At 55.6% G+C, this 27,689-nt stretch overlaps 1 protein-coding gene across 1 annotated transcript; it reads right to left on the reverse strand.

Annotated features, from left to right (window-relative positions):
* Nucleotides 1-358: 358 nt before the first annotated feature.
* On the reverse strand, nt 359-27,466 carry NMT1 (N-myristoyltransferase 1). Its single transcript, XM_054396482.1, has 12 exons — nt 27,339-27,466; nt 17,832-17,943; nt 16,394-16,538; nt 14,006-14,124; nt 13,051-13,142; nt 12,303-12,419; nt 11,028-11,198; nt 7,778-7,886; nt 5,289-5,459; nt 4,291-4,458; nt 2,659-2,796; nt 359-388 (listed from the first exon to the last, which is right to left on the reverse strand). Exons 1-12 carry the CDS (start codon nt 27,464-27,466, stop codon nt 368-370), a joined length of 1,491 nt encoding a protein of 496 aa, XP_054252457.1. The 3' UTR covers nt 359-367.
* Nucleotides 27,467-27,689: the final 223 nt, after the last annotated feature.

Raw genomic sequence — 27,689 nt, forward strand, 5'->3', positions numbered from 1 at the left:
TGCCTCGGTTGGCCCTGTCGAGAAGAGTCAGGATCCAGCGAGCCGGAGGTGGCCTTCAAGCAGACGAATGCGAGTGAGGTCAGTTGGGACCAGGAAAGATTTAAAATATATATAATATATACTTTTATTATTCACCCGTTAACTCCAGTATAAGCCAATCATCAGCTAGCTTCAGCAGTTACATTCCCTTGATCACGGCTTTACGAGGATGCAATTAAACCAAAACAAAGGAGGCCGCAGGCTGGCAGCGGCGCCGGGCGGGGACCCCCAGGCTGCTCCGGTGCCACCTTCCCCTGGCACAGCTCCGGCTCCAAGAAGGACGATGGCAGCACCTCTGCCGGGCATGGCTCTCCTGGCAAGGGCTTGCTTACTGCAGCACCAGTCCCACCTGGGGGGCAAGGAGACAGCAGGTCAAGAGGTGGCCAAGTGCCAGCATTCCCTGCCCATGAGCTGGCTGGCAGGGCTCAGCTGCAGCTGTGAGAGCTTCCATCCTGGCTTTGGGAAAAGGGCAACCAAGCTGGGGAAGGGTCTGGAGAACAGGACTGGGGAGGAGCAGCTGAGGGAGCTGGGGTGTTTAGTGTGGAGGAGGCTGAGGGGAGACCTCATTGCTCTCTACAGCTCCCTGAGAAGAGGCTGCAGTGAGGTGGGGGTTGGGCTCTGCTCTTTAGTCTCAGAGGCTAGAAGGAAATGGCCTGAAATTGTGCCAGGGGAGGGTGAGATTGGAGATGAGGAAAAATTTCTTTGCTACAAGAGTGGTCAGGGATTGGAACAGGCTGCCCAGGGAGGTGGTAAAGTTCCCACCCCTGGAGGTGTTCAAGAAATGTGTGGCCACGGCACTCTGGGCCATGGTTTGGTGGCCATGGTGGGGTTGGGTTGACAGTTGGCCTTGATGACTTTGGAGGCTGCTCCCAACCCAAACCCTTCTGTGATTCTGATTCAGTTCTGTGTGGGAGCAGGGAGAGGCCTGGTTGTGTGGCTGCACAGACCCAGCCCAGCTCTCCTCTGGAGAGGTGGCCAGTGTTTGGGGTGTGCCATGGCCAGGCAGCTTTGATTCACAAACCCACAGTGGTTTTAAGCCAGTAACAACAGATTTGGGGAGAAGCTGCTACCCCAAAGCCTGGTACCAGGACAGGCCCCACTGCCAAGTGCTCTGCAGCTGCTGTGTGATGAGACATTGCTGGTGACAGGTCCCAGGCTGTGACGTGCTGGAGCCACAGGCAGCCCCACCATGGGGCAGCAGCTCCCTGCAGCTGTAACCCCTCAGCTCTCCCAGGGAGAAAAGGGTTTGCTGGCACCTCCCAGCAAGCCCTGGGAGCTGTTTGAAAGGCAGAGTGAGGCTGGTTTGAGGCACATTGGCTTGCACCCAGAGAGACAGAGCTGGCTTCACACCCTCTGCCAAGGGATCCAAAGCCCTGTGCCTGCCATTAAGGCATTTATTACCTGTTAATAAATTGAATTAATTAATTAGCTCTGTAGCACAGGCAGACTACAGGAAGCCTTCTGGCTCTGCAGCCCCCTGCTCCCCAAGGTGGCTGAGGACTGGGTAGATGCTTAACCACATCTTCAGGCTGGAGATGAACTTGGGTGCTGCTGAACAAGGGCACAGGGCAGGCAGAGGAGGTGCCCAGAGCAGCTGCGTGGGGAGGGAGCTGCTGCTGGCTGTGGGGACAGGGTCCTGCTCAGCACTGACCCAGCAGCCCTCAGGGTCCCTGGAGGGGTGGTTGTTTGTCTCACCCCACCAGGACAGACAGACATGCAGGCTACGTGGGGACACCTGAGTCCTGTGAGTGCTCCCAGGGCACAGCCACCACTTCTGCTCTGGTGAGGCCTCAGCTGCAGTGCTGTGTGCAACTATGGGAACACAAGAAGGACCTGAAGCTGTTGGAGAGGGTTCAGAGGAGGCCACAAAAATGATCAGAGGGCTGGAGAACCTCCCCTATGGGACAGGCTGAGAGAGTTGGGGCTGTTTGGCCTGGAGAAGAGAAGGCTCCAGAGAGACCTTAGAGCTGCATTTCAGTATCTGAGGGGGACCTGCAGACAGGCTGGGGAGGGACTGTTCAGAAGGGGCTGTGGGGATAGGACAAGGGGCAGTGGTTTGAAACTGGAGCAGGGCAGAGTTAGGTTGGACATCAGGAGGAAGTTCTGCACAGTGATGGTGGGGAGACACTGGACCAGGCTGCTCAGGAATATAGTGGAGGCTCCATCCTGGAGGCATTCAAGATTTGGCCCTGATCAACTTGATCTAGCTGGAGGTGTCCCTGCTGAGTGCAGGGGGTTTGGACAAGATGACCTTTAAGGGTCCCTTCCAACCTGGTGCAATCTGTCACTGTTACAACCACCAGTGTCACATCTGTCACCCTGCAGACCTCTGCCTTCTGTCCCTGGCCTCCTGCCAGAATGGGAAAAGGTCATCTGTGCAGATATGTGTGAGGTTAGGGACTCTGGACCTGCACTAGCCCAAGAGTAAGCCCAGCCTGGGTGGCCCAGTGGTGACTGCTCCCCCCTGGGGACATCCCCTGCACAGGCACAGCAGAGCCACCGCTGCATGTGACACTGCAGTGACAGCAGCTGGGAACACAGAGCTGTGTGTGACAGCAACCTCAGCTCCTTGGGGGCAAGCCCCCTTGCCCTGCACCCTGGGGACCCCACAGCACTCACCTTCTCTGGTGCCATGCTGGGACACTTCCAATTGTAAAGGTAATACTGCAGGTTCCCGTCCCCGATCCCAAACTTCAGCTTCTCCAGGAAGGTTTTGTTCTCCATCAGATCCAGGGCGTTGAAGACGTCGAATCCCTTCTGCACAGCCAGGACATGGAGACAGGCAAGCCCTCAGCTCCTCCTGCTCAGCTGCTGGAGGGCTTCCTCCCACCCATCAGCTGCATCACCTCTCTTCTCCTGCCCAGCTCTGCAGCCCTACAAGAAGGGGCTGAGGCCAGCAGGGAAGATCTTGGCAGTGACTAAACATCCAGGGAGGATAGGGCAGGGACTGGGCTTGGCACTGGTGAGGCCATGCCTTGAATATTGAGTTCAGCTTTGGGCTCTCGCTCTCAGAAGGACTTTGAGGTGCCAGAATGTGTCCAGGGAAGGGCAATGAAGCTGGGGAAGGGTCTAGAGAACAGGGCTGGGGGAGGAGCAGCTGAGGGGGCTGGGGGTATTCATAGCCTGGAGAAGAGGAGGCTGAGGGGAGACCTCATTGTGCTCTGCAGCTACCTGAGAGGAGGCTGGAGGAGGTGGGGGTTGGTCTCTTCTCCCAAGGAACAAGGGATAGGACAAGAGGAGATAGCCTCAAGTTGCCCCAGGGGAGGTTTAGGTCAGGCACAAGGAACAATTTCTTCCCCTTGAGGGTTGTCAAGGCCTGGCCCAGGCTGCCCAGGGAGGTGGTGGATTCCCCATCCCTGGAAGGGTTTCAGAGCCCTGGAGATGTGGTGCTGAGGGCCGAGGGTTAGTGGTGCCCTGGCAGTGCTGGGTTAGGGTTGGACTCCATGAGCTGGAAGGTGTTTTCCAATCCAACTGATTCTGTGATTCTGTTGCAGCCCCACACTGGTCTGGCTCATCTCAGCACCTCTGTGTGGCCATCCTGGCTGGCTGGGGATCTGCCAGGTGCTGCCTGTGCTGCTCTGGGAGGAGCTAACCCCCCCCTGCATTTGTCAAAGGCTTTTCCAACCCAAACAATTCTGTGATTCTGTGCTGTTCCCACCCTCCCTCCAAGCACTGTGGACAGATCCCAACAGTGCTGGGGCAGACACTGAGCTCAGCTCACCTCTAGCTGGAAGGTTCAGGCTACCCCTGGATCCCTCTCCTGGGCAGCAGAGCAGCTAGGGATGGGGGTTGTATGTCCCTGGTACAGGTCCTGCCCCATGAGCAGCCCTGGGCACAAACCCAAGGGTGGCCAGGTGAGCACTGAGCTGCTTGGTGCCCACTGAGCTGCCTGGGGAGCTTGCTGGTACCCAGGGAGATACGCAATAAAGCTTCCTGATGCCCAGGGATATGCCCAGTAAAGCTTCCTGGTGCCTAGTGAGCTGCTTGGTGAGCTTCCTGGTGTCCAATGAGACACCCAGTGGAGCTTCCTGGTGCCCAGGGAGATGCCCAGTCAGGCTTCCTGGTTCTCAGGGAGATGCCCAGTCAAGCTTCCTGGTGCCAGGTGAACTGCCTGGTGAGCTTCCTGGTGCCCAGAGAGATGCCCAGTGAAGCTTTCTGGTGCGCAGGGAGATGCCAGATACCCAGGGAGCTGCCCAGTGGAGCCTGCTGGTGCCCAGGGAGCTGGGCAGTGCCCAGGGTGCCATGGCTCACCGACTTGGCGAGTATGAGAGCATCGCTCATGAGGTCGAGCAGCGGCGTCTGGGTGTGGACATTGTAGAAGGAGTAAGCAGCTTTCAGGCTCTTGTGGGTCGGGTGGTTCATGATGGTGGAGGGCAGTGTGTAGAAGCTCAGGAAGTCTGTCACCTCCCCTGGGGCGCTCTGGAAGCCAGAAGTGACATCTCAGCACAACAGGGCCAGGAAAAGAGTCTGCCCAGAGCCTTGGAGGGGCTTCACTGGGCTGAGTGATGCACAGGCTGCATGCAAGGGCAGCCCAGGATGGAGAACCATCCTCTAGCAGCTCAAACCTCTCCCACGGAGACAGACAGACTGAGAGAGGTGGGGCTGTTCAGTCTGGAGAGGAGAAGGCTCCAAAGAGCTCTGGAGGACTTCTGTGAGGCAGAGCTCTAGGCTGACCTCCCTCATTCAAGAAGTAGCCTTCAGAGCTGCTGACTACAAGACTGAGAGAGTTGGGGTTGTTCAGTCTGGAGAGAAGGCTCCAAGGAGACCTTCTTGTGGCCTTCCAGGATCTGAAGGGAGCTACAGGAAAGCTGAGGAGGGACTTTTGAGGGTGTCAGGGAGTGATAGGACTGGGGGGAATGGAGCAATACTCAAAGTGGGGAGATTCAGATTGAATGTCAGGAAGAAGTTCTTCCCCTGAGGGTGGTGAGACACTGGCACAGGTTGCCCAGGGAGGTGGTGGAAGCCTCATCCCTGGAGGGTTTTAAGGCCTGTCTGGATGTGGCTGTGAGCAACCTGCTGTAGTGTGAGGTGTCCCTGGCCATGGCAGGGGGGTTGGAACTGAATGAGCCTTGAGGTCCCTTCCAGCCCTCACAATTCTGTGATTCTATAAACCTCCCACCCTGGAAGATCATCTCACTGCTCAGAGCAGTAACCTTCCTGGACCACTCTCCCAGCTCACCACACATTCTGCCAGGGGAGGCAGCAGCAGCTCAGGAAAAGACCTTCCTCATCTTGCTCCTGCCCCTCACCTCTACCACGAAGGTGTCGATGATGTTCTCCTGAGGTAGGAACCAGTGCTCCACCTCCTCTCGGCTCATGACAGGCGTCAGGTGGAACTTCTCCAGGTACTCAGTCAAGAGCTTGTGCACAGCAGAGACATCTCTGTGCTCCATGGGCCGCAGGCCAGGGGTCTTGGGAGTCTGCAGAAAGGGAGACAAAAGGTTTGTGTGGCTTGCATGGGGGCTTTGATCACCCAAGGTGTTACAGGTTCAGGGATTAGTGTCCTAACTGTAAAGAAGTTTTCACAGAGAATTCAAGTCCAGTGGGATGGACAACCTCAGCAGGAGGGTGCTGAGACACTGGCACAGGTTGCCCAGGGAGGTGATGGAAGCCTCATCCCTGGAGGTTTTTAAAGCAAGGCTGGATGTGGCTGTGAGCAACCTGCTCTGGTGTGAGGTGTCCCTGCCCATGGCAGGGGGGTTGGAAGTGGATGATCCTTGAGATCCCTTCCAACCCTGACAATTCTGTGATCCTATCTCAGAGAAGCCTGTGGTAGTTTTAGGCTATGCCTTTAAAATTTTTCACAGCTCTTGAACAGAAAGTAGTAAAATGCAAATAAATCACTACTGGGTGTAAAAAGGAAAATAAAGATAATTCTAAACAATCCATTGGAGAGAGATCTCCCATAAGATTTGGTTCCCAAACAATCTCTCTCTCTCTCTTCCTCAGGCTGGGAGATGCTAACTCTGTGCCTCTGCTTGACCTTGGCTGCACTGTTGTGACTGCTATGAACTTCTCTGCTTCTGTCTCTTGTCCCTTGTGTACAGGGGGTAGGGGAGGAGGCAGGGAAGGGAGAAGCTGTTCCAGCTCCTCTGGTCTCTTGGCTAGGGGGGTCCTTGTGCTGTTTGTTACTTGTAAATCCCTGTAAATATTGTAACTCCTGTACAGTTTGTACCCACTGAGTGCATTCCACTGTAGATTGTAGCTCTGCTTGGAGATGGAGCTTCCATTTGCTTCCACCTGAGCTGGTCTGGCAAAGTTAATGTTGAGGGGTGTGGGGGGGTGGAATTTCACAGAATGTAAGAGCTGAAATTTCTTCCATTTCATGGGTTCTGCAAATTTCTCTGCAGTTTGGGAGCACAGCTTGTTCTCTCTCTTCTGTTTTTCTCCTCTTTGCCTCCTTTCTGAACTTTGTTTTCACCTTTCACCTCTCCCCAGCCAATCGTTGTTTGGGCTGTTGGCAAGAACAGTGGCTGGGAAGAGGGGAGAGAACTCAGCTGGTACACAGCCCTCTGGGGAAGGGTTTGTGTGCTCCTCTTGTGGACAAGGTGGGGTCTGTACAGGGGGATAGCTGAGCTATTGCCTGGTTGTATATGTACTGGTAGATGTTTATTACCTTTTGTATTTAATCTACTTCTGTATTCAATCTACTTCTGTAAACATTATCTGCATTTAACTGCCAAATTCTGAGCCTGTGTAGTTGTTTCCCTCAGAGGGCAAATTCCACATTCTGGTTGGTGTAAACCCACCACCCAAGGGCCCTCTGACAAGCAACACAGAGATGTTCCCTGCTTAGATCAGCCCTTTTCCAGTCCCACAAGCCAGCACTCTGCCCCCTAGCCCTGCTTGCCCAGCAGGAGGGATGCAATCAGCTGTGACACCAATAGCAGAGACCACAGAGCAGCACAGGGGATCCCAAAGCCCCCACGAGCCAGGCCAAGTCCTGCTGGAAGTGGCCTCCTGCCCACCACCAACACAATATCTCTGCTTCCCTCTGGGTGGTCTCTGCTCCCACTCACAGCAGTGAGAGGCTGGGAGATATGCCCCAGGCAGCCCAAGGACTCAATTTTGTTATTTTGGACTCAATTTTTTACTTCAGACTTGGGATGGCTCAAGCAAAGCCCAGATCAAGCAGCACAAACTGTCCCTGGCTCTGAGGTCCTGCACAGCCACAGGCAGGTACAGAGAGCAGCTGGTGCCTGTGCTGCCCAGCACCAAAGCAGAGCTCTCCGACCCAAACAAGCAACTCTGACCGACAGAAGGGAGCCAAGAAGGTCAGGGAAGGTGGTGGCAATTTTAATGCTTTGTTTGTTTTCTCTCCTGTATCCAGCTGGGGAACTTCCCCAGCAGGACAACAGCAGTGACAGAACCACTCAGCCTGAGTGAAGAACGAGAGACTAACCCAACCCAAGGTCACTGCCAGGCCGTCTTTGGGCAGATGAAGGCTGTCACATCTGCCTTCTCCTTTTACCAGGAGGACAGGATATGACTCACCACGAAACAAAAGCTCACAGGGTCCTCTAGCTGCAAGAGTTTGCCCTTAAAATGCAGGTACCCAGGGAAAAAAAACAGAGAGAGATGAACCAAAGTATGACGGCGCCACAGGGCCCTTCAGCACACGAGGCCAGCCCTAGTTCTGCAGGCAGAGGACTCGAGGTTTGTGTCTCCCAGTTCCCAAGCCTCACCCCCTGCTCAGGGAGGAGCAACTGCTGAGCTCCCAGGCCTGGCTGGCACCCACCTCGGGCAGGCGGTAGAGCTTCATGGTGCGTTGCATAGTCATGTTCCTGCTCAGGTGGGAAAACTTCACCTCGATCAGCTTCCGAGGGTTCAGGGACCGGTGCCAGTACCTGCAGAAACACTCAGGGTGAGAGGCTTGCTCCTGAGTGTCATGCTTTGAGGCAGATGCCTGGTTGAGTCCACCAGGAGGACCAGAATCACAGGCTGCCAGGGCTGGAAGGGACCTCAAAAGCTCACCCAGTCCAACCCCCCTGCCAGAGCAGGGTCACCCAGGGCAGGTCACACAGCAACACATCCAGGGGGGTTTTGAGTATCTGCAGAGAGGGAGACTCCACAACCCCCCTGGGCAGCCTGCTCCAGTGTTCTGTCACCCTCACAGGCTAAAAAACCTTTTCCTCCTGTTTCCATGGAACTTCCTCTGCCTCAGCTTCCACCACTGCCCCTTGTGCTGGCATTGGGCATCACCCAGCAGAGTCTGGCTCCAGCCTCTGGGCACTCACCCTGCACATCTTTATCAACAGCAATGAGGTCACCCCTTAGAAGAAAGCTTTGCTCTTGGCCACTGAGTTGTTCTTTAGTTTGCTGCCCAGCACAGATCCCTTTCCTCCAGTTGCTCTCCTCTGCTGTATGCTCATAGTGAGCATCAGATGTGTGAATCTGGAGCATCTCAGCAGCCTGAACCCTCTCTGTGCAGGAGGAAGAAGCTGAAGAAGCAAAGATGTCCCTGCCCATGGCAAGGCCTTTGCAACTTGATATCTTTAAGGTCTCTTCCACATCTTTATCAACATGAATGAGGTCACCTCTCAGGCTCCTTCTCTCCCTGCTAAAGAGCCTTCAGCTCCCTCAGGCTCTCTTCCTAAGGAAGATGTTCCCCTCCCTTCATCATCTTTGTGGCTCTGCACTGGACTCTCTCAAGCAGTTGCCTGACATCCTTCTTGAACTGAGGAGCCCAGAACTGGACACAATATTCCAGATGTGGCCTCACCAGGGCAGAGCAGACGGGGAGGAGAACCTCTCTGACCTACTAAACACAGCCCTTCTAATCCAGCCCAGGATGCCCTTGGCCTTCTTGGCCACCAGAGCACATTGCTGGCTCATGGTCCAGGGGATGGACAGGAAAATGGTGACTTTGTTACTCAATCCCACAACTCTGCTGTCTCTTTATAAGCTGGCAGCAAGGCCAACTCCTTCTCTTTTCTCCCTCCTGTCTGCTCTCCAGAGGGAGTCCCTTCTCTGCTAAACCATGGGCGAGTATAGGCCTGTTCACATGGCCTTCAGAGACCTGACTAATTTTCTCCTGCACAATTACAGCCTGCTTAGGCCAGGGAGACAATGGGGGTGGCAGGGTAGGAAATGAGCACTGACTTGGGCTTGTGGTTTAGTTTCGTTGGGGGAAGGTTTTTGGGAGATTTTTATGTATCTTGCATATGTATTAAAGGCTCACAGGATGTTAGGGGTTGGAAGGGATCTCTGGAGATCTTCCACTCCAACCCCCTGCCAGAGCAGGACCATAGAATCCAGCACAGGTCACACAGGAATGCATCCAGATGGGTCTGGAAAGCCTGTGCTGGTTTGAGGCCAGACAGATCCTCTCTTGCCCCGAGAGGGACAAAAGAATGAGACTCACACAAACGGATTGGAGAGTGATGGAGAGTTTAAATGGAAAAGCAATTGGTGAAGCTACAGAACACTACAAAGCATGGTGCCAAGAACATCCCAAAGCATACAGAGCCCCTAACATAATTCCCAAAAGCTTCCCAATCCTTCCCTCGTCCCACCTGAGGGTAAACCCAAACCCCCCCAGGGCTCTTTCTTCCCCCTCCCGCTGCTAGGCAAGTCTCAGGCTGGCCAGGTCTGAGACTGCCCCCCCCCTCCATTCTCCTCCTGGCATTAGGCCTAGTCAGGCCTAAGGGGCCTGAGATACTCCCCCGGCATTACCCAATAAGAGAGGACATCTCCCATGGGAGCAGAGAGGGAAGAAAGAGCAAGAGAATGACTCTGCAGATGGCCTTATAGGGTGCAGGATTTATGGGTAGAAATACGCCATTTCCTGTGTCCACCCCTATTGGGCGAGCACCCAGGACACCAGAGGTGTATCTCATGCAGCAGTGGCAGGGGGCACCCAGCCTAAACTGCCACAGAGACTCCATAACCTCTCTGGGCAGCCTGTTCCAGTGCTCTGTGACTCTCACAGTAGAAAAGTTCTTCCTCATGTTGAGATGGAACCTCCTGTGCTGTAGTTTCCATCCATTGCTCCTTGTCCTATCCCAGGACACAAGCGAGCAGAGGCTGTCCCTGGCCCTTCCTTCCTGACCCCCAGCACTCAGCTACTGATAGACATTGATCAGATCCCTCTCAGTCTTCTCTCCAGACTGAACAGCCCCAGGACTCAGCCTCTCCTCACCAGGCAGTGCTCCAGGCCCTTCAGCATCCTTGTAGCCCTCTCTTGGACTCACTCCAGTAGTCCTCTGCCCCTCCTGAACTGGGGAGCCCAGAACTGGAAGCAATACTCCAGGTGAGGTCTCACCAGGGCAGAGCAGTAGTGCAGTATTAGATGTTAAGGATTCATGTGTTCTGTATTTTCCTGTCTATTTTTGAACACAGTTTCTATATTTCTCTCCAATTTTACTTCCTTTGGGAGTAAGAAGTATTTCTGTCAGCTCTTTAAACCAAGACACTGAGCAGCAGGATGGGCAGGAGGTGCTCGTAGCTGCCATGAGAGGGCAAGAGAGAACATCAGGCTGGCTGCAGGAGGCCAGCAGCTCCTGCAGAGAGAGACAAGGGCAGCCTGAAGCATTCATGCTGCAGCAAGTCTCCTGTCTTGTGATACATGAGCAGCTTAGGCAAAGCTACTGAGCTTAATCCTGGAAGGATGGGGTGGGGAGGAGAAGCTGGGCTGGAATAAACTTGACCATAGGAAGTTCCACCTGAACATGAGGAGAAACTTCTTCACTTTGAGGGTGGTAGAGTGCTGGAGCAGGCTGCCCAGACAGGTGGTGGTCTCCACCTCAAGCAGACCTTCAAGACCCACCTGGCCATGCTCCTGTGTGTCCTACCCTTGGTGCCCCTGCTCTGGCAGGGGGTTGGACTGGATGATCTCTTTGGGTCTCTTCCAACCCCTACCATTCCGATTCTGTGAATCGCTCTCTCTTATCCCAAAGCTTCCCACACATGCTATAGGCCACAGAGAGGATCTCAGCAAGGGCAGGTCTGCAGACCACAAACCTCTTTGGAGAGGACCAGACACTCACCTGCAAGTCCCCACAGGCTTTGGCAGCACCACTCCCGCTGTGTAAACAGCCTGGAAGATCCCCTCCAGGTGAACCCTCCGCGTGATCTCGCGGATCAGAACCGGAGCCACCCGCTTGGAGCGCAGCTTTTTGTGCACACACAGGAAGTTGATCTCCACCATCTTCTTCTCTCTTGGGAAAGAGGCAATGAAGAGCATGAGACACACCTACCCTGAGCTCGAGGGCAGTTTGAAACTAGAGCAGGGGAGATTTAGATTGGACATCAGGAGGAAGTTCTTCATAATGAGGGTGGAGCAAAACCAGAGCAGGTTGCCCAGGGATGTGGTGGAGGCTCCATCCCTGGAGACATTCAAGATCAGACTTGATGGGGCCCTGAGCAACATGATCTAGTTGGAGGTGTCCCTGTTGAGTACAGGGGGACTGGACAAGGGATCCTTTGAGGGTCCCTTCTTTCCCCTTGATTCTGTGATCTGAGAGGGTTGGTCCTGTACCCTGGACAAGATACTTTCAGCCCCCTCAAAAGACAGAGTAGTCAAAGCCTCAGGGAAGACTGAGGAGCAAGGGATGGGTTTGGAGAAGTCTCCTTTAAGCTGTTAGCCAAGATTTTTCCAGGGAAAAATGGTTCTGCATCCAGCTCTGGAGGACTTCTGTGAGGCAGAGCTCTAAAGCTGACCTCCCTCATTCAGGAAGCAGCCTACACAGCGGCTGACTACAAGACAGAGAGTTGAGGCTGTCCAGTCTGGAGAGGAGAAGGCTCCAAGGAGACCTTCTTGTGGCCTTCCACTATCTGAAGGGAGCTACAAGAAAGCTGGTGAGGGACTTTTGAGGGTGTCAGGGAGCGACAGGACTGGGGGGAATGGAGCAAAACCAGAAGTGGAGAGATTCAGATTGGATGTTAGGAAGAAGTTCTTCCCCATGAGGGTGGTGAGACACTGGCACAGGTTGCCCAGGGAGGTGGTGGAAGCGTTATCCCTGGAAGCTTTTAAGGCCAGGCTGGATGTGGCTCTGAGCAACCTGATGTAGTGTGAGGTGTCCCTGCCCATGGCAGGGGGAGAGGAACTGGATGAACCTTGAGGTCCCTTCCAGCCCTGACCATTCTGTAATTCTTTGCCCTGGCACAGAGCTTCACTGCACACCTCAAACACTCCTCCAAGCAGCAAAGCATCTCCACAGTGGCTGGGTTGAGTCAGGAGGGAGGACAATGCAGCCAGGCACTCCCTCAGCACTCCCAGGAAGCCCCAGATGCCCCCAGGGGGCAGGGGGAGCAGCACTCACGTGTCATAGATGTGGATGGTGGCTGGAATGGCGCTGATAAATCCAACCAGCTTCTTGCTGGAGACAACCCTGACTCCACAGTGCCACTGGGGTAGCCAGCCCGGAGGACGCAGTGCCCTGGAGAACAGACACACTTCCTAAGCCACATCCCATCAAAGGTCCTCAGTGTGCCTGCTCCTGTCTCCCCACCCTGCCCTGAGACACTCTGTGTCCCACTCCAACTGCCTGACACAGGCCTGGCTTTGCAGGCAGGAGAGAGAGAGGGTGACAGTGAGGTGACACAGCAGCACTGCCAGGATCTGGGGCAACTCTGTGGCCACCCCATGGCCAAGGCAAGTTCTCACTTGTGACACAGGAGGAAATCCAAATTCCTTGATCCAAAAACGCCCTGAGGAAGCAGCAGCTCTGCTGCAACACATCTCCAAGTGTTATTGCTGGCAACCTTACTTGGCAGCCACCTTCACCCTACAGCTCCAGGCACTGGGAAGCTCCTCAGCTACTTGGGAATTTAACAGTCGAGGGATCCAACCACGGAAGGAAAAAAAAAAAAAAAACCCACAACAATTTGAGGCTTCCATATCTCAAAGAAGCCAGGGCCAGGTGAGAGGAGCTTTCCCCCACAGTGTACCTGGGACAGCACAGAAGGTGGCAGATGGGGAAGGAGAGATTTTGGAAAGGAGAAAGAGCAGCTGTGGTGCTGTCAGGGGGATCAGGCTCAGCAGCACGTGGCGGCGGAGCTGCCACTCACCACAGCAGGAACTCGGGGGAGTAGTCGAAGCGGAACATGTTGTCATCATCCTCCACGTAGTTCTCATTCAGGAGTGTGTACAGCTCCTTCAGCTGCAGCAGGACACAACACACAGGTCAAGGGACTCACTTGGCCAGCACACAGCCCAGATGCCCCCCAGGCAGGACCCTCAGCTCCGTGCGTGGCTGCGGTGATGGCAGCAGAGTGCAGCTGTGTCCCTGCTGCAGGCTCCTGAACCTAGTACTGTGCCTAAAACTACCACAAGGACACAGATCCAACCTGCTGCCCTCAGGGCACCTCCCAGGGAGTAGGGGGGAAGGTCACAGCCTGGAGGAATGTGTGTACTTTAAATGTAAGGATGTCTGAAGCCAGGAGTTTTCCTAAAGGAAAAACGTAGCTCTGAGCAACCTGCTGTAGTGTGAGGTGTCCCTGCCCATGGCAGGGGGGTTGGGACTGGATGAGCCTTGAGGTCCCTTCCAGCCCTGACAATTCTGTGATTCTGTGGCATCAGACATCCTTACCTTTAAAGAGCACATGGAGAAGTCTCTGTTCATCCCCATGAAGAAACTGGACCAGCTGAGGCTAGTGTGGGATGGGCGAAAGGTAACTGCAGAGTGGGGGCAGTCACAGTGTCACAGACTGGTTTGGGTTGGACCTCTAGAGGTCATCCAGTCCAACCCCCCTGCAGTCAGCAGGGACATCCCCAACTGGAGCAGGTGCTCAGAGTCCCAAATAACCTGACCTGGATGGTTCCAGGGATGGGGCAGCTCCCACCTCTCTGGGCACTGTGTTCCAAAGTCAGACCCACCTAACTCCCAGGAGATGCCACACTCACCCAGCTGCAGCCTTGCCTGCTGTGGTGAAGGACAACTTCCCATGCCTCAGACCACCCTTGGTAGTCCAAACATGGAACTGCCAACCATGCAGCAGAGACCCCCAGCCTGCCTGCACTCACCACTCCTCTGTCCCCAAGATCCAGGGCATCCCAGGTGAAGCCCTGGGGCAAGGTGTATGGCTCCTGACGGATGTTGTCCTTGTCTGGCTCCACAGGACCGTGGGTGTTCACCACTTCTCCTGCAAGAGACAGCAGGAAGCCATGAGGAGAGCCATGTCTGAGGTCCAGGACATGTCAATCTGGTCACCAATATGCCTCACACCTCCCAGCTCAGGTCCCTGGGGTGGGGGGCCAGGGTTCACCACTGGACCCACCCAGTTTTGGATGTGCCACCTGCTTCTTGTGGCATCAAAACTCCTTCCAGGGCAATGCAAGCTGACTGGACAACAGGGAGGTGATCAGAGCTTGAGCTACATCCACCAGTCCCACACCTGATACTTTATCCTTCCCCATTCCCAGTGTCACCCCTGTCCAGCCCTTTCCCATGAACTGCTCCATTGGATGGTGCCTCTCCCCCTGCCAGTTCTGGCTCCTGCCATTTGGCAAGCATCAGGGTTCCCTCCCACTGCACTCCCAAAGGAGCTGCAGGGAACAAGACAACTTTTGTTGAAGCAACACTGACTCCTAAAACCCTTGATGCAGCCAAGAGATGCTGGTTTGAGCATCAGCTTTCTGGGGGATGCCAGCAGAGTGGCATCAGTTGGGTGCTGCCAGGGGAAGCAAGCCAGGCTAATTAGGAATTCCCTTCAAAAAGGGATTGAAAAGGTTTCCAGGCAATCAGGAGGCAAAGAAAAAGCCCAGAGCGAGAAGTGACCCCATCAAACCCACCCAGGGTAGCTTCCAGAAACTCTAACCCCTGGCTGTCCTCTCTGTTTTGAGCAGGTGCTGAGCTGCTCTGCACCCTCAGCATCCCACAGCACTTTTGTTACCCAGCCCTGAAGAGCCTCCCAGCCACAGCACTGCCTGGTGCCACAGCCTGCTCCTGAGCGAGGACCATGGGAGAGGGCAGCACCAGAGCACAGTGAGTTTGGTGAGAGGAGGAGAGGGCTGGGTGACAATCATGGAATTGTTTTGGTTGGAAAACCCTTGAAGCTCCTCCAGTCCAACCCGTACCCCAGCATTGCCAGGGCACCACTAAACCACAGCCCTCAGCACCACATCTCCACAGCTATGGAACCCCTCCAGGGATGGGGAATCCAGCACTGCCCTGGGCAGCATGGACCAGGGCTTGGCAAACCTCATGGGGAAGAAATTGTTGGATCCAACCTAAACCTCCCCTGGGGCAACTTGAGGCCATTTCCTCTCATCCTGCTGCTTATTCCTGAGGACAAGAGCCCAACCCTCACCTGGCCCCAGCTTCCTTTCAGGGAGCTGTTGAGAGCTTCTTCTCCATGCTAAACACCCCCAGCTCCCTCAGCTGCTCCTCCCCAGCCCTCTTCTCCAGACCCTTCCCCAGCTCTGTTGCCCTTCTCTGGACCTGCTCCAGCCTCTCAATGTCCTTCTTGCACTGAGAAGCCCAAAACTGAACCCAGGATTCAAGCTGTGGCCTCCCCAGTGCCCAGTCCAGGGGCACAATCCCTGCCCTGCTCCTGCTGCCCACACCATTGCTGCTCCAGGCCAGGCTGCTGGAGGCCTTCTTGCCCCCCTGGGCACTGCTGCCTCATCTCCAGCTGCTGTCACCCAGCACCCCCAGGTCCTTTTCTGCTGGGCAGTTTCCAGCCACTCTGCCCTCAGCCTGGAGCACTCCTGGGGTTGTAGTGACCCAAGTGCAGCACCCAGCACTTGGCCTTGCTGAACCTCATCCCTTTGACCTCAGCCCCTGGGTCCAGCCAGCCTGGATTGGATTCCCCATCTTCAGCTGCACACAGCAGCCTGAGGGGTGCGGGTGCTCATGAAGTATCTCCTGTCCTGTGCCAGAGGCTGAGGGGAGCTCAGCAAACCAATGCTGTGGCAGCTCAGGACTTGGATCTGCTTCCTGGAGTCCATGCCTGGCTGGCTCCACCCCATCCTGAGTTACCTTCCTCACCAAGGAACCAGAAAGTGGAAGCTGGTTAGCTCCTGGCCCCCTAGGACCTGGCAAGAAGAAGGCTGGCAGCACTCTGCATGAAACCTGTGCAGGGCTGGAGGGACCCAACTCAATGTCTAAAGACAGAGGTTAAGGGACATCCAAATGCAGAGGGCATCAATTTGAATGTCTGTTACAATGTCAAATCAATTTGAATGTCTGTTGTCCTACTCAAGCCCTGCCAGCCACCTGCAGAGCCCTCTGGCAGCAGGGCTGGCCATGATGCTGAAGGTGGACAGGTATCACTGGTGCCTTTGAAGCCCAGGCAGGACAGCAAGTGAGGGCTTGCTGGGCAGACACCAGCTCCTTTGGGATTCTTTGAGCAGCCTGAGCACCACAAAGCTTCTCCCAAGGAGCACAGGATGCTGCAGGACTGGACATACCTAGCTTGGGCACTGGCTGTGTGTCCCAGAACTGGTAGCTCCTCTTGCTGGCTTCCTCCATGGTTTTGGCAGGGCCTTGGCCCACAGAGAAGAGCTCGATGGCTTTTTGAATCTCCTGGATCCTCTCAGCAGGTAAAGAGTTCACCTGAGGGCAGAGAAGGAGGGTGGAAAGACAAAATGATTAAGCTGAGCCACCAGGTCTGTATCAGAGGTCCTCTTATCAGAGGAACCTGGAGCTGACTGTGCCTCAAATTACTGCCAGGGTGGGGAGAGAGGGCAGGAGACCCTTTCCCAGTCTTGATCCCCTCATAACCCTGAGCAAGACAGATGAACCCTTTGACCAGGCACCTGCCAGACACCCAGATCTGGTTTCTAGGCACTCCTGGGTTGAAGAGGATGTGTGAACTCCTCAACAATGTGGTTGTTGAGCTGTTGAGCTGTGGTTAGGAGGTTTCTGAGAGCCCCAGGAGCAACCTCCCTGCCTTGCTTTTGCTCACAGCTCTGCAGAGACCCTGGGTCAACCCACACCCAGCATTTGGGCTTCCCATGGTGCCTTTTCTCTCTCACTGCTTCAGCCTCCTCTGTCTCAGCTGGATCTGTGTCTGCAATCTGCAGCTTCCAGGAGTCCCTGGGTACTGCAGATCAGGACAAGATAGAAAGGATGTAGCAAAGTGAAGGTCACTTTCCTCCTCCCTAAGTAGACCAAGCAGGGTGATACTGCTCTGCACTGACTTCAGAACCCCAGCTCCTCCCTGACTCCTGGTAAAGCTGGTTTGAAGCAATGGAAGCCCCAATTTGATGCTCTGCACAGTTAGAAGTCAAAACCAGGAATATCTGGAAGGAAATTGGGCATCAGACATTAAGCAGCCCCTGCTGGTGTGCAGATCTCTGTGTGTGCCATGCCACAGGAGCAGAGGGGACAAGAGGGGTGACTGCCAGTGCTGGGAGGGACAGACTGTGTGTCTCAGGCTCCTTCAGGAAGGCAGGACTGGGGCAAAGCCAAGAGGGGTGAGCCAGACCCTGCTCTGACCCTGCTGCTCTTCTTCTGTTAATCAAGCAAAACACCAACAGCAGCAGGAGAAGGAACTGGGGGTGCTGGCTGCAGGCAGCAGGAAGCTGGCAGCTGGCAGTTCCCTGCCTGGGAGGAGGCAGCTGGTGTCTGGGATGAACAGCTCAGAGGCACCAAGCCTGAGCCTTTCACCACACAGAGGCAGTGGCCAGGGTGTGCAGCCAAGGCCCACGCTGGCCCCGCAGCCAACACCTCCTGCAGCAGCAGCAGCTCCCACACAGAGCCAGGCTGGGACACAGCTCCAAACCTGCAGCTCAGTGAGCAGCCAAGAGTCTAAAACCAGGGCTGGGAAGCTCTGTCCTTGCCCTAAGCTACACTGTTCAGGATGTTCAGGATGGGGCTGTGATTCCAGGAAGGGTTGGGGCTCACCTTCACTGCCTGGTCCTGGGCCTGGTCAGCCTGATCCCCTCCTTTCTCTTTCTTCCTTTTGGGTTTCTTTTTCTTCTTTTTGGCTCCGCTGTCATTTGCTGGACTCAAGCCACTAGAGGACAAAAGAGACATCGTTGGAGCCCTGGGGTTTGCTCTTGGAGAACATTCAGAGGGTTTCAAAGCTCTCTAAAGGAAAGACAAACTCCCTGCCCAGACTCCAAGTCCCCAGCAGGGGGAATACAAAGTGCACAGCGGGGTGCAGTCCTCTCTCCTCTCCCTGGCAACCCTCCCAGCAGTGAGCCCAAAAGGGGACCAGTGCCAGCACCTCCCACCCCACAGGTTTGCTCAGGGGTGGGCAGCTTGCCCCACACTGCAGGTGACCATGTCCTTGCTGTCACATCACCTCCACAGGCCCAAATCCACCCTGTGGAGCATCAGCAATGCCCAGTTTGAGTTCTTCACAGAATGGGTTGGGTTGGAAGGGACCTCAAAGCTCATCCAGTTCCAAGCCCCTGCCATGGGCAGGGACACCTCCCCCCAGCCCAGGCTGCTCAGGGCCTCATCCAGCCTGGCCTTGAACACCTTCAGGGAGGGGACAGCCACAGCCTCCCTGGGCAACCTGTGCCAGTGTCTCCCCACCCTCACTCTAAAGAATTTCTTCCTCCTTTCCAGTCTCAGTCTCCCCTCTCCCAGCTCAAAGTCAATGACCCTCATCCTGGCACTCCCAGCCCTTGTCAAAAGTCCCTCCCAAGCTTTCTTGGAGGTCCCCTTCAGGCACTGGCAGGCTGCTTTCTCCTCCCCTCCAAGTCCAAGGATGGATGTGGAACAGCAAACACTGGTCCAGCCTTGGTGAGAAGGTACTGCAGCAGGTCCAGGCACAGCACAGAGTGATGGACACTGCACCAACTGTCACCTCACCTGCAGAAGTGACATTCTAGAGAGAGAGGTGGCTGCTCCCTTGGTAAATGATTATCACACTGTTATGCTGGAGCCGGAGCAGCAAATCTCTTTGGGAACACAGGGTGAGGAGTGGCTGCGCCAGGGCACTGCTCCCCCTCCCAGGACATCCAGGTGATGACCACCCCAGAGCAGCCACAGGTGTCAAAGCCTGCACAGAGGCAAAGCAGGCAGCAACACGACACCAGAACACAGGAGGAGTGCCAGCTCCCAGCATGGCACATGTGTGATAGCTCACTGCAGGATGGGTGACATCACTGCAGCAGAGCAGGGGCACCTCAAGGCAGGAGCCTCCCTGCCCATGCTCCCCAAAACAAGGTTATGGCCTCAGTGAAGGTCACAGCTCAGGTGGAAATTCAACCCCACAGATGGGAGCAGAGAGATGAGGGAATGATAGAGCCCCACAGTTCTGCCAGCAGCCAACACACACAAGAGGTCTCTCCTGCAGAGGAAGCTGAGGGCACAACCTGTGAGCCCCCCAGGGTCATTCAGCTCAGTCCTGTTCCTGTCAGTGCTGTCACATTTGCTCTGCAGTAAAGCCACAGCACCTCCCCTCTGCTGCTCTTGCTGAGGACACTAACTGCTGACTGGCTCAGGAGGGAGAGGACAGAGCCACAGAGAACCCCAGGTGGGAGCTGCTCTTTGCATCGAGTGGCAACATCCACAGCACCTACAGCTTCAAGCCCACCACTGGTGGAGAGACTGTTCCCAAAGCCTGCAGGGACAGGAGCAGGGGCAATGGTTTGAAATGAGAGCAGAGCAAATTGAGATTGGATGTGAGGAACAAGTTCTGCACCAGGAGGCTGCTGGAACACTGCAACAGGTTGCCCAGGGAGGTGGTTGAGGCCCCATCCCTGGAGGTGAGGCTCAGCAGGGCTCTGGGCAGCCTGATCTGGCTGGGGATGTCCCTGCTGCCTGCAGGGGGTTGGACTGGATGAGCTTTGGAGGTCCCCTGCAGCCCAGACCATTCTATGATCATCAGCCACACTCTGGTCTGCCTGGAAACCAGCAGGACTGCCAGGCAAGATGCTGTGAGATATGGCCCTGCCCTCCTGACCCCAAGGACCTCATTCTCTTCTTGCTCCACATCACAACTTGGTGACCCAAGGCAGTGTGTTTATCACTCTACAGCAGAGCAGCAGCTCCTTCCTTGCACCCCCACAATGACTGAGGACTTCAGAGCAGGGCCAAGTGCACAGCTCTGACCTGCCTGGAGGCTGGCAGTGAACTGAAGGCACCAACCAGCCTGAAACCTCCCTGTCAAGCACCACTTGGTCCTGAACCAGCTTAATAATGCCTTTACCAAACACAAGATAGCAGGAAAGAGGTTGGAGTGGGGAGAAGAAAAAGAGAAACAGGCTGGAAAATATCTTGGAGCAGTATCCAACTATTTATTAAAGCAAGGCCAGGAGAAAGAAAGAGCTGGGAGGTGAAGAAGGATTAACAAAGGCCCTGTGCTGAGCAGCAAGGGAGTCCTGAAACAAGGGAAATGTGGTTTGTAGGGATGAAGCAAGGGGGGCTGGGTGAAGGGATGGCTGTGGACAGCAAGAAACCTGATGGGATGGGCAGCTGTCACCTTAAAATCATAGAAGTGTCTGGGTTGGAAAAGACCTCCAAGAGCATCCAGTCCAGCCATCAACCCAACCCCACCATGGCCTCTAAACCACACCCCCAAGGGCCATGGCCACACATTTCTGGAACACCTCCAGGGATGGGGACTCCACCACCTCCCTGGGCAGCCTCTGCCAATCCCTGACCACTCTGGAAGCAAACAAATTTTTCCTCATCTCCAACCTAATCCTCCCCTGGCACAATTCCAGGCCATTTCCTCTCCTTCTATCACCTGACCCTAGGGAGCAGAGCCCAACCCCCACCCCACTGCAGCCTCCTCTCAGGAGCTGTAGAGAGCAATGAGGTCTCCCTCAGCTTCCTCTTCCCCACACTGAACACCCCCAGCTCCCTCAGCTGCTCCTCCCCAGTCCTCTTCTCCAGACCCTTCCCCAGCTTTGTTGCCCTTCTCTGGACCTGCTCCAGCCTCTCAAAGTCCTTCTTGCACTGAGAAGCCCAAAACTGAACCCAGGATTCAAGCTGTGGCCTCCCCAGTGCCCAGTCCAGGGGCACAATCCCTGCCCTGCTCCTGCTGCCCACACCATTGCTGCTCCAGGCCAGGCTGCTGGAGGCCTTCTTGCCCCCCTGGGCACTGCTGCCTCATCTTTAGACAACCAGCACCCTCAGGTTCTTTTCTGCTGGGCAGTTTCCAGCCACTCTGCCTCCAGCCTGGAGCATTCCTGGGGTTGTTGTGCAGCACCCAGCACTTGGCCTTGATGAACCTGTGTGTGTGCAGCCACATCTGTGCCCAAGCTCCCATCCACATGCAGCTGTGCACACCTCTGTGTCTGTGTGTGCAGGACCCAGCCCTTGGCTTTGTTAATCCTCACACAGTCACCCTTGGCCCACTGATCCCAGCCTGTCGTTGTGGAGCAGAGACAGCTGCTTTGCAGGACATGGAGCAGATGATCTGGGGAAGGTTTTACTGCAGACAAAACCTCAACAGCAGCAGAGAGCATGTGCTGGGGAACAAAGATTGCTGTCTCTCAGCACAGCCCCTGGGAAATCCCAGGACAGAGCAAACATTTGCTCACCAGCACGGGGACCAAGCAGCCACACAGGGCAGGCTGAGGGAGCTGAGGAGAAGCTTCCTCCTCCTCCAGAAACACAAGAGAGCACCTGCAGCATGGCAGGGAGAGGAGCGGCCCTGAAGCCACAGCTCTGTGGGGATCAGCATCCCACGGTGCTGCTGAAGCATCCCTGGAAGGATGTGTCACCTCCCCTCCCACCCTGTCACCTCCCCTCCCTCCCTGGCAGAGGGCTGTGCCTGCCCCGGGGAGTGACAGCAAAGTAATTAGAGCAAAGCAGTGCTGACAGGGGATCGATGGGGGTGACAAATGCAGGGGGGGGTTAGCTCCTCCCAGAGCAGCACAGGCAGCACCTGGCAGATCCCCAGCCAGCCAGGATGGCCACACAGAGGTGCTGAGATGAGCCAGACCAGAGTGGGGCTGCAACAGAATCACAGACTCGTTTTGGCTGGAAAACACCTTCCAGCTCATGGAGTCCAACCCTAACCCAGCACTGCCAGGGCACCACTAACCCTCGGCCCTCAGCACCACATCTCCAGGGCTCTGAAACCCTTCCAGGGATGGGGAATCCACCACCTCCCTGGGCAGCCTGGACCAGGGCTTGGCAACCCTCATGGGGAAGAAATTGTTCGTCATGTCCAACCTAAACCTCCCCTGAGGCAACTTGAAGCTGTTTCATCCTGCTGCCTATTCCTGAGAACAAAAGCCCAACCCTCACCTGGCCCCAACCTCCTCTCAGGAGCTGTAGAGAGCAATGAGGTCTCCCTCAGCCTCCTCTTCCCCACACTGAACACCCCCAGCTCCCTCAGCTGCTCCTCCCCAGTCCTCTTCTCCAGACCCTTCCCCAGCTTTGTTGCCCTTCTCTGGACCTGCTCCAGCCTCTCAATGTCCTTCTTGCACTGAACCCAGGATTCAAGCTGTGGCCTCCCCAATGCCCAGTCCAGGGGCACAATCCCTGCCCTGCTCCTGCTGCCCACACCATTGCTGCTCCAGGCCAGGCTGCTGGTGTCCTTCTTGCCCCCCTGGGCACTGCTGCCTCATCTCCAGCTGCTGTCACCCAGAACCCTCAGGTCCTTTTCTGCTGGGCAGTTTCCAGCCACTCTGCCCCCAGCCTGGAGCATTCCTGGGGTGGTTGTGACCCAGTTGCAAGGCCCAGCCCTTGGCCCTGTTGATCCTCATCCCACTGGCCTCAGCTCATCGATCCAGCAGCCCAATAAACATCCAACTGACTTCTGGCCATATTTCACACCACAAACTGACAGCAGCAGGGGGATTTGTGAGCACATCTGAGGGCAGATGCTGGGAGCCAGCCCTTCCAAAGGAGACAGAGATGTTTGCCCAGGTCACCTCCTCGTTGGGATGCTGCAAGTGTCAGATGCAGCTAAGGGAGCACTCCCAGCCACAGCACATTCAGCCGGCGTCGCTTTGCTCCATAAATCAGAGCTGCCAGCTCCCAGCTAGCTGCTAATGAGTTCAGCCCAACCAATTCACTGCCCCCCACATCAGCCTTGCAGGTGGAAGTGCTGGGAAAAAGCCTCCCTGATTTATGAGCAAAAAAGGTGTCATGACCTGGAAGAAATCAGGGTGGCAGAAAGTGGGATGAGGTTCTGCATTCCCGGGGCTGCAGTGTTGGGAAGGGTCCAGATCCAGCCAGGAAATGAAAACCAACCCAGCAGAGGAGTCACCAGCATGAAAGAAGTGCTGGAAAACCCAAAGGTTCCCTGTGCCTAGGGAAGTGACAGTTCTTTCTATTTTAAAGGTACTTTAAGGTATTGTTTGAGGTATTTTCTATTCTAAAGTCTATTTAGGAAAGCAAATATCTTCTTTATGCTCCAGTGTAGCTGCAGCCCCTCAGACACTCCCCAGATTGACAGCAATACCTCACTGCTGCCCTGGGACAAGCCATCACCATCCAAAATTCAGCTACCACAGCTGATGTGACCCAGGAAGCTGGCTTCACCTCTCAGGAAGGGTTAACTGTCAGGCCAGCTCCTGCCCCACAGCCTTCCTGGCTGCACTCACACCTTTGGTCCTCCCTTTTTGCCTCCCTCATCTCCTTCCCAGTTCTGAGAGATAAAGCAGGTGGAGAAGGCTGCATTGGCTGTGCTGTGTGAGACATCTTCCCATTGCCTGTAGGATCATGTCTGTTCCACTTCTGATGAAGGAAAACACTTTCCCCTTCTCCTGGGAAAGGCATCACTGCCATCATGGCCATCACCTATCCCTGCACCTCCCTTCTCTGCTCCTCCTAAGCTGACATTAACCACTGCACAGAAAGTAATGCCCAGAACCTGAGCAAGGTCCACAGTAAAACTTTTGGAAGCACCTAAAGAACCTCCCTGGGCTTGCTCAAGACTGATAGTCCTCTACCAGCCCAGTCCCTCTGGAGGCTGATAAACACCAGATGCTTCCAGTAACAAACTGGTGCTCCACACCCCCTTATTGTTCACCTGGATCTGTGATGCTTCCCCTGCATTCCCACATCCCAGAGCTTTATTTGGGAAAGGGGGGGAGGAGGGGGGAAGGAAAGCACAAGGGAGGATGACTCCAGCTGTGGCCAGCTCCCTGCAGCTCCCTCAGCTCTCAAAGCCCAGTGGGAAGCTCTGGGTTGGCACTGGGGGGGATTTTAGTGGCAGGGGCAGAGTGTTTGCACTGCAGTGATCATAAAAGATCCTTCCTTACACCAACTGAAACACTGCTCTCAGGCCCTCTGCCCATCCCACACCTAAGGCAGCAAACAGGACCACACTGCTGGATCCTCCTCAAAACCCAGCTGGAAACACAGAGGCTCGTGGGGTTTGTGATTCCTTCCCCACATGGCCTTGCTTCCCAGTCTGTGAGGTGTCAGGTGAGAAAGAGTAGATCCCTGCTCCAGATTTAGGTGCTGGCAAATCCTTCTGCCCAACCTGGGGCTAATCTTAGGCAGGGTGCTTAGGCTGTAATCTCGTTAGGGGCGAGAGGGAGGAGGGAGGCTCTGCAGGCAGCAGCTCAGGCAGGGGTCCTGCTGCAGAGATGCCATTGCTGTGTCCCACCTGACACCTCTCACCTGGGGAGAGTTTGCCCAGGGAGGCTGTGGCTGCTCCCTCCCAGGAGGTGTGCAAGGCCAGGCTGGATGAGGCCTTGAGCAAGCTGGGCTGGGGGAGGTGTCCCTGCCCACAGCAGGGGGTTGGAACTGGATGAGCTTTGAGGTCCCTTCCAAGCCAACCCATTCTGTGATTCTATGATACTGTCACTTCCTGCAGGTCACAGGGGGGCTGGGCCAGGACCATCTTCTCATGGTGCAAGCACAGGCAGGGAATGCCCAACCTGGCAGCTGCCCCTTTGCTTCTCCCATGCCCCACCCAGCAACACCCTAAAGGACCATTCCCAAACTTTTCCCACCCAAAACCTTTCTCCAGGTGGATTTGTCAATGACAGACATGGTCCATGGGGCTGGGAGACTCAAATCCTTGGTGTCACCCCTGTCACTCACTGCCTGGGAACCCATCAGGCTTGCAGCAGCTCCGGGAGCAGAGCCCATGCTCAGGTCTCAGCCTTTCCAGTGCCTTTTATCTACAACAGGAACAAACCTTCTGCAGACACCAGAGACAGGACAGAAGCCCTCCCCACACAAAGGAAATCACAACAAATACCAAAGTGAGATCTTTTTTTCTTGGGAAATCAACTTGGCCAGCCACAGCTGAGAGCAGTGCAGCCACTTCCCAGTGCTGATACAGGACCGAGGTGGAGGAAACCCAATTCCTCTTTCCTGGCCTTAAAAGGAAAGGAAGTACTGCTCCTGCTAGGGAATGGTTTTATGTTTTAAACCTCAGAGCCAAGATCCACTGACTCCCAACATGAACTGGGCAGAAGCAGGACTCAGAGTGCTGCTCTGCAAACCCTGGCAGCTCAGGGCACTTCTGCCCAGTTTCTGGGGACAGTGTTCAGCTGGGGCCTGCATGAGCAGAAACATTCCCACACCCTGGTGTAACACAAAGGTATGAAATCAACTGGGTTGATGTGCACCAAGAATGCAATCCATCACCTTCCCTACTGCTTGGTCTTTTCTCTCTGAGATCCTGCATTAGGCTTCAAGAGGAACAGGAGATTTGCCAGGAAGCTCCAAAGCCTCCCTGGTTTGTGCTTGTTATCACCCTGCCCATCAGCCACACTTCAGTATTATCCCAGAATCCCAGGTTGGAAGTAACCCCAAGGATCATCTAGTCCAGCCCTTCCAGGTGATGGTTCTGGCCCAGCACCCTGTCAAGCTGAGTCTGAAAACTGTCCAGTGCAGGGGACCCCACTGCTTCCCTTGGGAGATGATTGCAGTATCTGACTGTTCTCATGGGGAAACATTTCCTTCTGGAGTCCCATGGGAATGTCCCCAGCAGTAACTTGTCCCCATCACCTCTTATCTTCTCCATGAGACTCCTTGTACAAAAGGAGTCTCCATCCTCCTGGTGGCCACCCATTAAATATTGTTTTCAAGCAATCCAGACTCTCCAAGTATATTTGTTACTGGACATCTCCCAGGCTGCCCAGTTAGCTTGATGCACTTCAATGCTTGCTCTCACCATGGCAGGGAGCTGCATTTTACCTCCTTGGGGGCACAGGCGACGTGGTGCCCACTCTAGGGTACCAAGGGCACAAGAACACAGCTTTTCCTGGCAAAGGGCAGGCCAGGCTTGGAAGCAAGGGTGATTGAGCACTGTGTCTCCTCTCTGCTTGGCTCTGGTTTCCACAAACCTAATCATGTCAGAGGGAAAGAAAAGAAAAATCTCTCCAAGCACAGCTAAACCTATTAGAGTGAGAGACAGTGCCACGCCCGGGAGGCAAATAAAATCTAGAGAGGCATCTGTGCTGTCATGAAAAAGCCTCTGTGATATTTCTTGGGTGACCTTCCATTCACTTCAGTTAGTGGACAGGACATCAGCCTATGGAGAGCTGCTGATGGAGGCAGAAGAGCTCCTCAAGCCAACAGTCTCCAGGGTGGTAAAGCAGCTGCTGAGGAAGGGGGCCAGCAGGAAGAGGAGCCCAGTGAAGCTCAGGCACACGAAGCACAACCCCTCTGGAAACCTCTAGAAACCTGTGATGTGGCACCAGCCATGCACTGGCGTGCCCTGCTGCACGCAAAGCCAGCAAGAATGAGGAGGAAGCTTCTCCTGCCAGCCATGGGCACGGCGAGGCAGCTCTGTGCCTTATTAAAAGCAGTGAGTAACGTGGGTGCTACGTTAGGGATTTCAGAGCCTTCCTACCCAGATAACGACCTGCCTGGCCACGTGTGCTCACTCCCAGCCTAATCACTGCTCTTTCACCATTTCACACCTCCAGACGTGCTCCTCATACCACGAGATGATGCTGGCTGAGCCCTGCGGAACCCTGGGCTGTGTTTAGAATAACAACGGGATGGGTGTGCAGGCACCCGGGCTTCTCCCAGGGCACAGTGACAGCTGAGGGAGGCCTGAGGCTCCGGGCAGCAGGATAACGCCCCCAACCGTGCCCCCACCCTGGGTGCCACCACGGTGTGGGAGATCCTGGGAAGAGGATGAGGCTTGTGATTGGGCACAAGGGGAATGTGAGAAGACACACCCTAAAGCACGAGTATGAAGAGCAGCAAACTGGGCTAATTTCTGGCCAAAAAAAGGCAGTCGCGGCCCCGTTCTGGCTACCCCGAAAACACCGCGGTCACCCATCCACACCACGGCCGGCCCGACCCTGCTTAGCTTCGGGACACGCTCCCAGAACAGGCGTGAAAGGGAACCGGGGGCCCATCCCCTCCGCGAGACCGACAGGCCGCTCGCCCAATTGCAGAGCGGGATGCTGCCCAGCGACCAATCAGGGCGCCCTTGGGGCGGGGCGCCACTCACTTCCCGGCCACTGCCCTCCTCAATGGGCCCGGCCGCCGCCGTGACGGGCGGTTCCGACCGCCGCTCACCCCCGGTTTGAGCCGCGCTCCGCCTCGTTCTCGCAGTCGCTGCAGTGCTCATGGTCGTTCTCCTCCGCCGACGGCCGCGGAGGCCTCACCGGTGGCCGCCTCACTGCTGTCTCACTGTCGTCCGCCATCTTGAAACGGGGCCTCGGCTGTTGCCGCACCCCCACAACAAAGCGCGCCGCGATTGGGCGGTGGGCCGCGGGGTATGCCGGGACCGGTAGTCTGCGCAAGCATGCAGGGGCCGGGCTGCACCGGGGGCGGCACTACAATTCCCGTCAGCCTTTGGAACGCCCGGGGCGGGGCTCCGGGCGGGCAGGGCTCTCTCACACCGGGGCAGCCGGGCAGAAGCTACCC

Source organism: Indicator indicator, chromosome 37 (assembly GCF_027791375.1).
Source record: "Indicator indicator isolate 239-I01 chromosome 37, UM_Iind_1.1, whole genome shotgun sequence".
NCBI lineage: Eukaryota > Metazoa > Chordata > Aves > Piciformes > Indicatoridae > Indicator > Indicator indicator.

Excerpts from the sequence above, each read along its gene's own strand:
- NMT1 (XM_054396482.1), bottom strand. The coding sequence starts at position 27,466 with ATGGCGGACGACAGTGAGACAGCAGTGAGGCGGCCACCGGTGAGGCCT. Across the intron at positions 5,460-7,777 it reads AGCTCTACCGCCTGCCCGAG|ACTCCCAAGACCCCTGGCCT; the intron begins GTGGGTGCCAGC and ends CCCTTTCTGCAG. Across the intron at positions 389-2,658 it reads CCAGCATGGCACCAGAGAAG|GTGGGACTGGTGCTGCAGTA; the intron begins GTGAGTGCTGTG and ends CTTGCCCCCCAG.